Here is a 13,577-nt window from a genome sequence, read left to right as displayed (position 1 = left end):
AACATCTCTGCTGTCCTACGTTTACATAAACATGATTCATCATGTATGTGTTACAGAGGGGAATGTAATGAGATCTGAACTGTGCTCTGTTTGCGGTTCATTCCCAATGTGTATGCAAACTGTTTGTAATCAAGGTAAGTATCATGTCGGTCCTTAGGTGCTGTATTTAATTTTACTTGATGCTTTTACTCTCTAGTCAGGTAATAACTCCCTCTGAAGGTGCACAAGGGACACTAACATTTCTAGTGCATCTCTGCATGTTGGCAGTCCTTTAGGAGACTTTTAAAAAACTGCCGCCTTGGTCAAATATTGAGTTTCTGGGTTACGAATATGCCTGGGGGGAGGAAGAGGGAGAAGGAAGTTCTGAGGCTGAGTGGAAAGAAAACAGATTATTTCTTTTGAAGGATGCGACTGTGAGACAGGGCTTATCAACAGAATTCCCAGATCTCATGTGAAATATCTTGATAACTCTTGAAGTACAATCTTGCCATAAGCAGCTTTCCCTCTGGCAGCAAGAGTGAGAAGAAATGATTGAGCAGTTAGCTAATCCCTTCCTTCTCCCAAGCTACACCTGTTTACTGCTACAAGACTGGCCGAACACACATCTCATCACATACTTTGCACACGATCAGTTCCAAACAATTACACTTGCAGTAGTTCAAAAAAGGGCATAACTTATCTCCTGTTAGTTTGGGGATTTTTGCTGAATGCTTAGTTGATTTTTTTTCCTTTGTTTTAAACAGCACCTAGAACAGCATTACATTTATTTTCATTAAAGAATCTTTTCTGTCTGTGTGCATTTTGTCTGCCTGGTGAGGTGGGGACAATCCTAAAAACCTAAAGCCTTGCTTTACAAAGATAAGCCCCGAATGGCTACTCCTTACGCACCCATCTGAGCCAGGTCGAGAAGGCGTGCTGTCTGAGGAGATAGAAGACACCGAGGCAACAGAGAGGGGTCTTGAAGACGATGGCATCGTGAACGATCTCACCATGGATCTTGGCCGACTGCCTCGTCTGTCATCCAGACTTGAAGGCTACAATAAAAGAATATATGATCTTACTTCTTAAATCACAGCATAGCTGACATCTGGCTACCAAAACTAATGCAGGAAGTTCAATATTTTTTTTCCATGTGGAATGTTATATTATTTAATTATACATCCTATTTAACAACAAAGAAACCAATTCCAAAGAAAATCAATTTAAAGGAACCAGAGGAAATATGTAGGTTCTTACTTTTAAGTGCATGTAGAATTTTAAACGTATTCTGATGTTCATTTGCTTCAATGGAATTTACATTTTTTTTATACCTGGGTTTTTAAAAGGAGCTTTTTACAAACATCTTTTTTTTTAACCCATCTCTGCAATCGAAGTGTCTGCCATGTCAGTATATTTAAATGAAATGGAGGTGTTTTAAAAATAAAAACAAAACAAAAAAACACACCACTAAGAGGAGCTTTACGTCAAGAGTGACAATTTACAGAGTGACATCTAGGGTAAGAAGAAAATATATGAAAGATTTTTTTTTTTTTGATGCAGACAATTTCAGAGTTCTGAATATTTATACAAGCTTTGTTAGTCATTAATAACTGATATATGCATAAAATAATTGAACTCTTTCAGTCAACAAATAAAAATCTCACGCTGTTTAATTACAGGTAGATTTTCCACCCTGTCAACTACTGGTAAATTGGCACTGTACAAAGAAGACAGTAGCAATAGAACTCCATCAATCCTGACAATTCTTACTGGTGGGTAGAAGGAAATGAGAAAGATAACACCACCTGTGTATGACTTTCCAGTCATCTCCATGATGATGTAAATGTGTATTTTTGAAGTGACTGACATGCAAGTATCATTAATGTCAACTATTTCTGTTTTCCTTGGGAATAAATTATTATTTGATCTTTTCTCTACCTTAGTATATTAGCAAGATGGGATTCGAAGGACTATAAATGGAAGAGCACTTAGAAGGATACTATAAAGACTGGCAAGTTCCACATAAGATCTCATCGTTCCCATTAAAAAAAAATGTCATTGCTATAGAAAAAAAAACACAAACATACAAAAACTAATCTCTGAAGGAAGGCTCGTCATTAAATTCAACAGGATATTTCACTGGCATATACTATCCCACTGAGGTTTTGGGTTCTCAAAGAGGAATGGTACTGGGCTCGCTTTGCTGCCCCGTCTGCTGCAGCATCTTCCTGGCCACTTTCACAGCCAAGGATGCAGTAAATCCCACTGAGGCTGAGCAGAAAGTTTAAGCTCTTTCACCATTTGCCTTGTTATCAGACTGCAGGCAGACTACAAGTACCTTGGCACACAATATGCTGGCTTCCACTGCATTAGAGGATATATGAGTCTATTTTCTGGTAAATACACGAACATCCTTTGTATTCCAGAGCAGTAAGAAGTGAGAAGATAAACACTGCATATGCAAGTTCCACAAACTATTGCAATTTCACAAATAAACCTATGAATTATAGCACATTTACAACATCATTGTCAGTACTACCAGTACATAAAGATAAAACTAACCCAGCAGTCTTCGATGCACTGTTAGGACATCCGTTTTGCATATTCAGCCTTAGAGCAACTCTAACCATTTACTTCTTAGGTCCTGGCTTTTTAAAACTCATTCACACAATAGCATGCAATTTGTGTGGCTTTTGACAAAATTATCAATTATATTCTCAATTGAGAAGCTGTTTGCAGGCTTTTGGTCTTCTTTCCCTCTGGTTAACAGTCCAAAGCAAAACACCACCTCATTGGAAAAACCATCAAATTCTTGTCTGTGACTTAAAGATGAAGCAAAAACTGAAAATCACTTGCTGGAATGACAAAAACATCAACTCCAGCACTACTAAATCTCATTAAGTAGCAGCTTAATCACTACGTAGCAGCAGCCTCCATTTAGGGTGGTGCCAGAGTGTGTGAAAATCCACAATGCAGGCTGCACATCGCTGTAGACCAGTATGGCCCTGGCATAGGCCCTGAAAAGGAACTACATCAACAGGAAGGCGACATTTGGCTCTAGAATAATCATGCTGTATCATCTCAGGTAGAGATATAGTTTTTAAACAGCAATTCCTTAAAAATAGAATACTGAAGAATTTTCTGGAAGAATCCAGAAAATGATCTGGATTTTCAAGGAACAGTCTATTTAAAAATTGTTCCCATGCTAGCAAATCAAAGTACCGAGGCTTTCTGACCATCTCCTACAGCATCTTTAATATTAAATATTTACATATTTAATGATTTGATGGTTTCGAGTGTTGACCAGAGAACAACCAAGCAATCCTGCATCACCAACGCTTTTTTAATCAGTGAGAATTAAAACAGAGAAAAACAAAATTGCCTATAATTCACAGAAACTCCAAATCTGTTTGAAGCGTGAAGTTAGCAGGCAACTTACCACAGCTCGGACACCGTACTGTTTTTCTACTTTTTCTTTTAGCTGCCGGAAGCAAGCCTCCATCCGCTCATGGAATGGCCTCAGTGCTTCTGTCACCTTCTCCCCATGAATGCGGATGCCCTCTGCCAGGAACGGGATCTGCAAAGCACAACCACACTGCCCTTAGTGTGCTGAGTCCTCTCCCAGCTAAAGATTGGGGCAAGATTGCCATGCATGTAGCAAGAGGAGTGAAAGATCTCATGGAATAACAGCAACAATAAAAGCCATTACATGAAGCACAACATAGTAAAAAAGGATCTAAAAAATGTTATACATTATTTTCCTTTTTGGACTGTTACCCACAGTCCTTTGAAATTAATATACCCATAGTTCTGCCCCGCAATCATGCACTAGAGGCACAGCTGAATTTATCTGGCAGCAGAAATATTCCTATTATGTTACGTTCACAAGCCCTCATACATGCTGTACTTTAAAATGGCAAACTGATGAATGACGACTCTCACACTGGGTTATTAAAATCAGCCCTTTACCAGTTTCAGGAGAATAAAACCTTGAAGGAGAAAATATCTATATGTTTTCTTTAGTAAATGCTATCTCTAACTGCAAATGAGCTACATCCTTGGACATGTATATATTGCAGAGCGATATTTATTAATAAAATATATAGCTTTAAATGCTGAAAGCTACATTTCTCCTTAGAAAAAATATTTTATTTTCTTTGAGAACAAAATAATGAAATTAGCTCTCTTTTGTAACTGAAAATAATCATCTATTTGCAAGGCTTCTGTCACAAAATATCCATGCCAACACAGGATTATATAATTAGTTCATAGTGTGGAGGTGTAGCTGACCTTTTAAAATGTTTTAAGAGAGACATTTTCATTCCCACAGCAATCCAGATATACCATTAGAGTTTTGTATCTGCAGCTTAGGAAAAATATTTCCTCTTCCAGGTCCTTTTCAGCCCACACAGTGCTCTGATTCTGACTTAGATATTCTCTGCAGCAATCAAGCTAAGAGGCTTCTTCTTAATAATTCATAATTAAATCATAATACTGATTAAAAACAGATTTTTCTAATAAGACTAAGCAGCAATCAGAACGAGTAGCTTTATTAGTAAGGAGAATAATAAATACACAGATGAATTACAGATGAACAAACTGAAGAAATCTTTATCAAGATGATTTTGTGTTTGGGCACTATTTAAATGGACACGGTTTCTTTTCCTAAAAGATAGCCAAGACAACATTTTTTGCTGTTGTCAGCTTTATTTATAGTTATATGGATTTGCACTCTACAAAAATTAAGCAATAAATTGGAAAACTTCTCTGCTCTGAATAAGTAAATGTATTTCACAATGTTTGTAATTACCAGGCCACATTCTGACCCTCTTGTTTTGAAGGGGTAAGTGGTCACTTGGCTCATTTATTTAAAAGAACCTGTTGACTTTTTAAATAGATTCTTTTAAAAAAATCAAATAGCCCAGATGAAGTACATGCAGTGTCTGAAGCTCCAGCTCTGAGCTAATTTTTAAAAACACAAAATGCACTAATGAGCCTGTCCTAGGGAGCGGGCATCTCCAATTTGAAGAAAATCAAAGGATATGATTTTTTTTTTTTTTTGGAGAAAAATGTCTCAGTCATGAAAAAAAATAAAAATAACGTAGGTGCTGCCTTTGAGTGCAGGTGCTAAGCAGAGGCTGAGACAGGCAGGCTGGCAAGCAGCAGGGTTAGCTCTGAGGGGAGCTCCCCGGCGGACCCTGTGGCAGCAGACCCGGGCGCACAGCTTTGACTTGCTGTACATGAAGAAATTGGTGAGATCAGGCTCTTCTCTTCACAACACGGCAGTTCACAAAATGCACATTATGCACTCGTGACATATGATACGGAATTCACAGAGAAGATGAAGTGGAGGCAGCAGCGTCACGAACCTCATTAGAGCAATGAGGAAAAGTGAACGTGAAGGCAGTGAAGGTATTTGCCTTAATTACTCTTTCTGCTCAGCGGTAATTAGCAGACAGGAGGGGTGCAGAGGAGGCTGGGCTCCGGCAAGCCACTGTGAGCTTCTGCCCCTCAGAGAAGCAAGCTCGTGGCCGGGCCGCAGGCCGCGGCGTGGCTGGGCTGGCACAACCTGCAACTAAAGGCCGGCGGCTCCTGGCCCTGCTCAGTGAAGAGACCAGGCCTTGTTGCTCATTTAGTGAAACAAACTTTGTCTGTTAACCTCAAAATTCTTTCTGCTTCTCCTTTCCAGACACTGACATCGGGAGATCTGGTTACGAGCCACTGAATTTTAAACCTACATGAACCTTTGATGCAGAGGTAGCAGCAGACTTTGCCACGTTCCTTGTCCTGCCGATTCATTTGGCTTTGGAGCAATTGATGTGTTTGCTTACAGCTTTATTTCAAAACATCCTACAGAGTAGCCCAGATATGGGGAGGGAAGGGAGAAAGTAAAGGTAACAGTAAGCAACTGAACTAGAAAAGAATGAGCTGAATGAGAAAGGAAACCAGCTCAAGACAGCATTTATCCCACTGATCTTCATTTTTTGTTGATTCTAAAATTTTATAAAGTTGCTTTGCAACTTAATATTATTCCCTGATTTTTTTTCCCTTCCTTTTCCCTTCAATGTCTTGATCTGCTTGGCCAAAAACTACGAAAAGGGTACATAAATTTGAATTATTAAACAGCTTAACATAAAATCTTTCATAATAATGATGTCATAAAATACGACTATAAAGCTTACTTTCTGTGTGCTACAATTCTTTTAGCTATGTAGAAGTAACCTAAGATTTTTATGTGACATATTAGTTTTTGTATGTTGTAAATACATTAGCTAAATGGTGAGTGGCTAACATCATCAATGATTCATTTCATTATCTTCATGTTAAAATAAAAAGATAAGCTTGAAATGATATAGTCACATGGAAACTAATTTTTCTGTGTGAAAAAGAACTAATATGGGCAAAAATGGTCTTTGCTTTACCAGCAATATTTGTATGAAAAAACAAGGGAAAGAAACAAACAATTATTTTAATTAAATCATTCCTGGGAATTATAAAAGGACAATGTCCTGAAGAGCATGAATTCCAAAGCACGACTGAGACAAAGGTGAGGTAAGGGAATAGAAAAAATTAATTTAAATAGTCAGCTTGATAATACAACTGTCAGACGATTTCATATATCCAGATTGATTTACAGAGCATAAAGAAAATCTCTGTGTGATTACAAAACACCAAGAACCACATTATTGAAAAATGAAAACTCATTTTTGCTTTCAATCACTGTCAAGTCATTGATGAATTCAAACCCCTGCCTTAGTTTGGAAAGTTTCCATAACAACTCTCTCTCATTACATGAGCTCTCCACCCTGCTCCCGTCAAGTTATGATGTGTTCTGAAAACTGAAATTACTTTAGAAAATGCTTAAGTCTTAGAATAAACTAAATATATACAAAAAGACTATGCTAATTTATAATCACTGATTTCCACTCTGAAATGGCTACACCTATCAGTGAAAAGAATTTTCAAAAAAACAAAAACAAAAACAAACTTTATTTTGATCCCTTTATCTTTCTGGTTCTTATTTGCTTTGGAATTATAATACTGATGGGAAATTATGAACTTAAAACCCCTGAATAATTAAAATATAATGTGACTAGCTGCAATATGTATTTTAAAATAGTAATACTATTTTAACACACAATCACCAAAGTGAATCTGTGCTGAGGAAAAGTGTATCTGTAATTCATTTGAAGTAGCTCTATCAGAGACAAAAGCAGAGAGCTGACATGAAGTCAGTCTTCTGGGATCAAATTATTTTCCACTATAGAGTTTAAAGCTCCTAAAATCTAATCTTCTGTAAAAGCTCACAGGAAAGTGAGTAAGTAAATAAATATATATATATATTTTTCAAACCAAAAGAGTTTTTATTCAGTGATAGTTTTATGGCCTTTAGAGGATTTTTTTTTTTTTTTAAATTCTATATCTTTGATTCTGCTACCTCTAAAATTGAGTTCTACAGAAATGTAAATTATTCCTTTCATTATAAAAATAAAATTGAATATAAAAAGGCAATGATGCACTTTGTTCTTCTATGGGAAAAACATTTCCAGTCATATTGGTATTTTTTTTTTTTTAGTTATCACAAAACTATCTTGAGACCACTGGAAAATGTCCCCCATATGACTTTAGAACAAAATTGGAATTGTTTCCTGTCTGTTCTGCAAAATATTCTTTGGTATATGTAAGCACATTTCTTTATGCAAGAGGGTTCCTGCTTTGTTTAAGGCATTGGACTGGAAATCTGGGTTCTGTTGACAGTTCTGGAAATATTATCTGTGTAATCTTACATTTAAATGATTTCTGTTCTAATATGTCATAAAAATAGCAGGTAATTTCACCACATAATGTGGCATTTATGAATCATGAATATTTTTGTGCCATGTTAAGTTATACAGCAAATGAAGCAAAGGTTCAGCAAGGCCTAGATGAATTTACTAAATATTTTGCATTTAAGATTTGTAACTTTCACATTTAATATTGTGTACTAAAAGGTGCTATATGTATATATACAAATGGCAAATATTTTGTTTGAAGAAAGAAGTGAATATGTGAAGAAATACTCTCTCAAAGCATGTAAGTAGGAGGAGGATTCAGTGTTAAGTGTTCTACCTGAGTCTTTGAGAAAAATTTCAAAAATCAGCCTTAGAAAGTTAAAATGCAAAACTAAATTGCCAATATACTAACCAACATTATTACAAAATATTTTCTCTTCTGAGTAACACGTGATCTTTACACTGTACTGCCATAAAAAAAAAAAAGTCTGAATTTTCTCAAAAGTGACACTAAACTGCCTTTCTGTGGCCAACCAGACTTAATATTTTTACCTGCCAAGCTATCAGATCCTTCAGCTTTTCAATCTTGTCATGATCTTCTGGATGCTCGTGCATATATTTTTCAGTAAAAAAAGCCTAGTCAAGAGAGAAAAATGAGCAGTTATTTCAGAAAATGAACCAACATAGACTACCTTGGAAGGATTACCAACAGCAAAGATAAATGAATCAACCCCAAGGTTCTGGAAAACGGCAGTAATAGCTACAAATACATCTAAGAGAAGATACATAATTTAATGATGTCTAAGATTAATACATCAATCCTTCACAATCAGTAAAGGGGTAGACGAGCACATGGTGGTCAAGACCAAATTTTGTGTGCAGTATCACAAAGGACTTCTGCTTGGCACATCCCTGAGTGTCTTTTTAGCAGTTCCCAGGACATAAGAAATTTTGGTAGATGAAATGCATGACAGTTACTGAAGGACAGAAATGGCTTGATCCAATGCCTTGTCAATCAGCATGTACCTTCACCATTTATTTTAGAAAATTCATGTTGCTTATGTATGTTATTTTAATATCATTAATATTCAAAACATGAATAACAGATACAGTGTTTATAGTTTTCCAATGTTAGTATCTTCTCACATATAACTTTAAAAGCTAACGTTGTAACATGCAGTTAAGATTATTTAGAAATACTGCAACTGACTGTTGTCTCAGAAAGTCTCTAGCACTTGATTAATCCTTAAAAAACTCATGCATTTGAAAGCAAAGGAGAAAATTGCAATCAGTTATTTGGTCACTGAAGTTCACTCAGAAATTCCTGCTTCGGGTCCGCGTCCAAGCGCGTGAGAGCTCACATTGGAAATGTCATCAATCTCAGTTTGTAATTCTAGCAAGCAATCGCCTACCACATCCCTATGTTAAGTACTCTTGTTGCTAAGCATATAATCTTTTACTTCAAATTTGAAAAGGCAAAAACTTATCCACAAATACCAGAAATACATAAAAAGGTAAGTTTAAGCAACGTTTTACAGAGCATGCATTAGGGGACACTCACGTAGTCTTATACACAAACACATACACACGTTCTGCGGCATCGAAGAAGATGTTCAGAGGTTGCAAGAGGTGAATTACTGCAGGACAGTTAATTTTTATGTTACCTTCTCATAGTTTGTGAAACCTCCCATGACTGCAGGATCCACAATGCCATTAAGTAGCATAGAGAGAGGGTTAATGGGTAGATTTGGATCATTTAAATGCTGTTGAACCATATTATTGATCTTATCATTTGTTAGTTGCATGGTTTCTATTGCATTTTCCAGTGGACTAATTTCAACCTAAAATAGAAACAAAAGGATGTTTTAATTAAGGAGCAGAGTTCTTAACCTGCCGTGGAACTGCCTGTCCACCAAACCACCACGTTCAAAAACATTTCATGAATTTCAGAATGAAAGATATTTTAACCAACAATTAACAGAAAGGGTGGTTTCAGACACTTAAATGTTTGGCATCAATATACCGTGGTAACTGATAAAATAATCAGTAACTGTAGAGAAAGTTAAATGCATTTCACTATTGCAGTACATGTTACATCTCAGAAGCACAACAGAGCAAAACATTTAGCAAGGTTCTGACAAGAATCATGTGAGTTTTTTGGAGGATTACAGAGAACATTACAGATTATGGATTGGTGAGTTTTAGCAGTACAAAGAAGAATCCAGCTTAATGTAACAGTAAGAAAGAAATGATAACTTAATGTGGATTTTCTGATGGAAAATGTAATCCTAAGAAGCTCAAAAATCAAGAAGATATTTTTGCAGTGATTATTTTGGTATATGTCCAAGGAAATGGAGTTTAATATTTTGAAGAGATGGCTTCTATGCTATCTACTGTGCTTTTTTTCCCATGAGGTCCCATTTTCTTCTTCCAAACTTGGGTAACTGAAGTCAGAAATTGGCCATCTCCAATTATTATTTATGACCAGATACTGTGCCTTTCAGAATGACAGTTGCTCATACTGAGAAAAAAAAAAAAGTATTAAAAAATTTAAAATGTTGCTAAAATAGGCAGATTTAGTGAATGAGCTAAAAAGAACTAATTAGCAAGCAACCCACAACGCAGACATTCCTTACTGGAAGCCTTAAGTCATAGTCTACTTATATTAAAAAAAAATGATGTGGCAGGAATAGAAAAGGAAGGTTAATTGAGGCCTACAAGGAAAAAGCAAGTGTATATTTGATTACGGACTAATTTACATAAATGCTACGTAAACAAAGAAGCACTTCTACCTGGCTATCAGTTGCTTACCATGTTTCTGAGAACCACTTATAATCAAATCTCTTTAGTTGTTACTCTTACACCTGCCATCTGATTACAAGGGTGTTTTAATTAGCATTTTAAAAAGTCTGCCTGGTGAATTATTCTGGAAGGCAGGTACCAAGCTGAATGCTTCTGCTGTGCTGCAGACCAGACCAGGTTGAGATGCTCACAAGCCGACCACCTTTCAGAGCCGAACTTGCTACGAGTGAAATTTTGACAGGGAAAATGGCCATATTCAACATTTCATTCTGCAAGAACCGTTGTGAACATCATATGCTAAATTTAGGATTCTGCCATTTTTATTAATGGGATTATAACTGTATAACTTGTTGATGAACCATTGCTTTTAAAGCTCTTGAATATGTACAGAAATTAGCACTCACTGAGCAGACTGACAGTTTTTAAACTTTTCTGTATTAGCAATCATGGCTCTCTTTCTCAGTCTCCTTTCTCTTCCTGTTCTTATTAATCCTCCCCTCTACTAAAAAGCAGAGTTGCAGTTCCCGCCCTACTACTATATGCTACTGTACTTTGGACCCTGTTGAAAGCTATTAAACACATCTATTCTTGTAAACTATGAGCTTTGTTCTAAGTAGCTTTCTGGACACTACACAATCTATTTATGGCAAAGAAAAAAGTAATATAATACTGGTGTGTTGGAACATATTAAAAATTAAACACAAAAAAAAATAGAGATTAGTGCTTGTGCTTTTTAAAACTCACTCAGTATAACTCAAAATCCAGTTTCTAATTCAGTGGCTGGCCTCAGCAATTTTTTTCCCTGCAACTATTTGTGTCCAGCTAAACCAAATCAGACAGAGAATAATGAACGTGTACAATGAATTCATTGAGAGATAATGAACACATTGAAAAGGTTTAGGTACAAGTTCTCAGAAATCACTGAAAAACAACAGCAACAACAAATAGATTAAAGGAAATGATGTATGTTCCTATTGGTTATGTAACATAACACACTGTATTTATTAAATTACTCAATTCACTCTTAGCACTGATATGATCTCACCTCTTCCTTTAAAGATATTCTAGTTCCATCAATAAAAGATGAATGCGCAAAGCTACTTAAATTCATTGAACTTACTTAAACATCAATAATATTTGTATCCCTAATCAAAATTTAGCATTACAGGCATGTGAACTTAGCGATCACGCTTCTAGCATTTTAGCTGACAGGAATCCTGAAGAAAGTCAATACCAATTTTGTAGTAACTACGCCAGAGCTGGGTCAAAAGTTATCCTTCGCTGTCTTCCCACATATTATTAAGTTCCATTCTGGTATCATTTTCCAGCTATGTGACTAACATAATCCTTACTTACAAAAAGCTTACAGAAAGCACTCTCTCAGGATTTACGTGCATTTCGATGACAAGCACTGCGTTAAAGGTGCATGTATACAAATTGCTTGCATAAAGCAGCCTGTTAGGCTGTGCTCTTAACTTGTAAGGAAAAGAGACTTTCATCAGATTTGCCAGCTTTTATAAACAACACTTTTTGCAATGACGAAGATAAACACAATCTACTTGATCAGAATTATACCGAAAATACAAAATTCATTAAAAATTCAATGTGTTTTATTCAGTTGCCTATTACTGTCAAACACCACATTCATATTCTGTTACTATAGATACCATAGTAATTTTCTGCATTACTTCTGTTCATCTAAATACAACTGTCCAACATAACCTCAATGGAGCAATGAAAAAGGTTTTAATTAATCATATGCAAATTGTTCTTTTCCTTTAAAAATATGCTTCACAAGAGAGAATTTAAAACTGCAGTAACAATGTTTTTATTGCTACTTAAAAATTACAGCTGCGTAAGAATAATTTAATCTTTAAGGCACTTAATGGATCCGTCTTATCTAAACAGTCTAAATGATAGAGTAGAGAAATGCCTATTTTTGAGTTACTTTGTGGGGTTGCTAGGGTATATTTTAGCTAACTATGGAAACGAAACAAAAACAATCTTTAATTGTGAATGATAAGTACAAAAGAAATGCAGACACACACAATGCATTCAACTTATGGTATATTTTGAATAAATTACAATAAAAATACCCAAATTCTCATTTCCAAAATTCAAATTAGTTTCCTTTCCATGTAGTAGAGTTCTCCTACAGCACCTCTTTTCCCTCTTCATTTAGGCACATGGCTGAAGACACAGGCTTTAACAGCTCACCTGCTGAAAGCTGGAATGCTTTACAAAAGTACTTCAAGTACTTCAGCAGACTTTGCCCTAAAGGTCTGGAAGGTTCAGCATGTGTTTCCTCGTATCAGGAGTGGAAAAGTATTACTTTAGTCACCCTTAGTCAATAATCAGCATCCTCAGCAAGCAAGTTCCCCTTGTCTTAGCATGTCAGATATAGTCACATTGATTACTTGTTCACAGAAGCACAGTCATACAGAAAAATAAATTCTCCCTGGCTGTATAAGAGCCCCATTCTTTTACGTAATCTCAATAAAGCCAAATTGATCTTACCATGAAAACTGATTTGACTTCAAACCACCTCAGAATCCCTGGTAATTTGTATGCTGTCACATAGATGGTTCTCTCAATCCACATATTCTGCAAATATAACACAAACCACACTATCAGATTGATAGCTGTTATCTAAAGAAAGCCTTTAAACATCATCAGGCAAAGGAACTGCCATCTGACAGACATTATGAAGCCAGAGGAAAACTTCAGATGGAGTCTGCTTGGGGAGATGATGGAATAGCACTGATTCAAATTTGTGGTTGCTTTGGCACCGTGACACTGATACATGGTTTAGTAGAAAAAAAGCCCTGCTCTCTTAACAAAAGGAGAACATTATATTAAACATCTACCTGACCATGCTGTCATTTTTCCTGCATACCTTCCAAGGTGTTTGAGGGCCATCCTCCATAAAACCACATCACCTTGAGCAAGGAAAGCTCTTGACCAGGAGGACAGTGGAGCAGAGGGACAGGTTCCCCGGAAAGGCTGTGCACCTCCTGTCCTGGG

The 13,577-nt window shown here is 36.2% G+C and overlaps 1 protein-coding gene across 2 annotated transcripts in view; it reads right to left on the bottom strand.

The window, feature by feature from the left end:
• Positions 1–13,577, bottom strand: part of DOCK1 (dedicator of cytokinesis 1) — a 283,861-nt gene that overhangs the window by 23,419 nt on the left and 246,865 nt on the right. For both annotated transcript variants that reach the window (XM_040563057.1, XM_040563056.1), the window contains exons 44-48: positions 13,071–13,157; positions 9,416–9,592; positions 8,304–8,387; positions 3,419–3,556; positions 889–1,034 (exon numbers count right to left, since the gene is read on the bottom strand). In XM_040563057.1, coding sequence (XP_040418991.1) covers positions 889–1,034; positions 3,419–3,556; positions 8,304–8,387; positions 9,416–9,592; positions 13,071–13,157 — 632 coding nt within the window. The remainder of the gene's footprint in view (positions 1–888; positions 1,035–3,418; positions 3,557–8,303; positions 8,388–9,415; positions 9,593–13,070; positions 13,158–13,577) is intronic.

Source organism: Cygnus olor, chromosome 7, assembly GCF_009769625.2.
Source record: "Cygnus olor isolate bCygOlo1 chromosome 7, bCygOlo1.pri.v2, whole genome shotgun sequence".
Taxonomy (NCBI): Eukaryota; Metazoa; Chordata; class Aves; order Anseriformes; family Anatidae; genus Cygnus; species Cygnus olor.
Note: the sequence above shows the minus strand (reverse complement) of the source record. Positions and strands in the feature narration are given on the sequence as shown.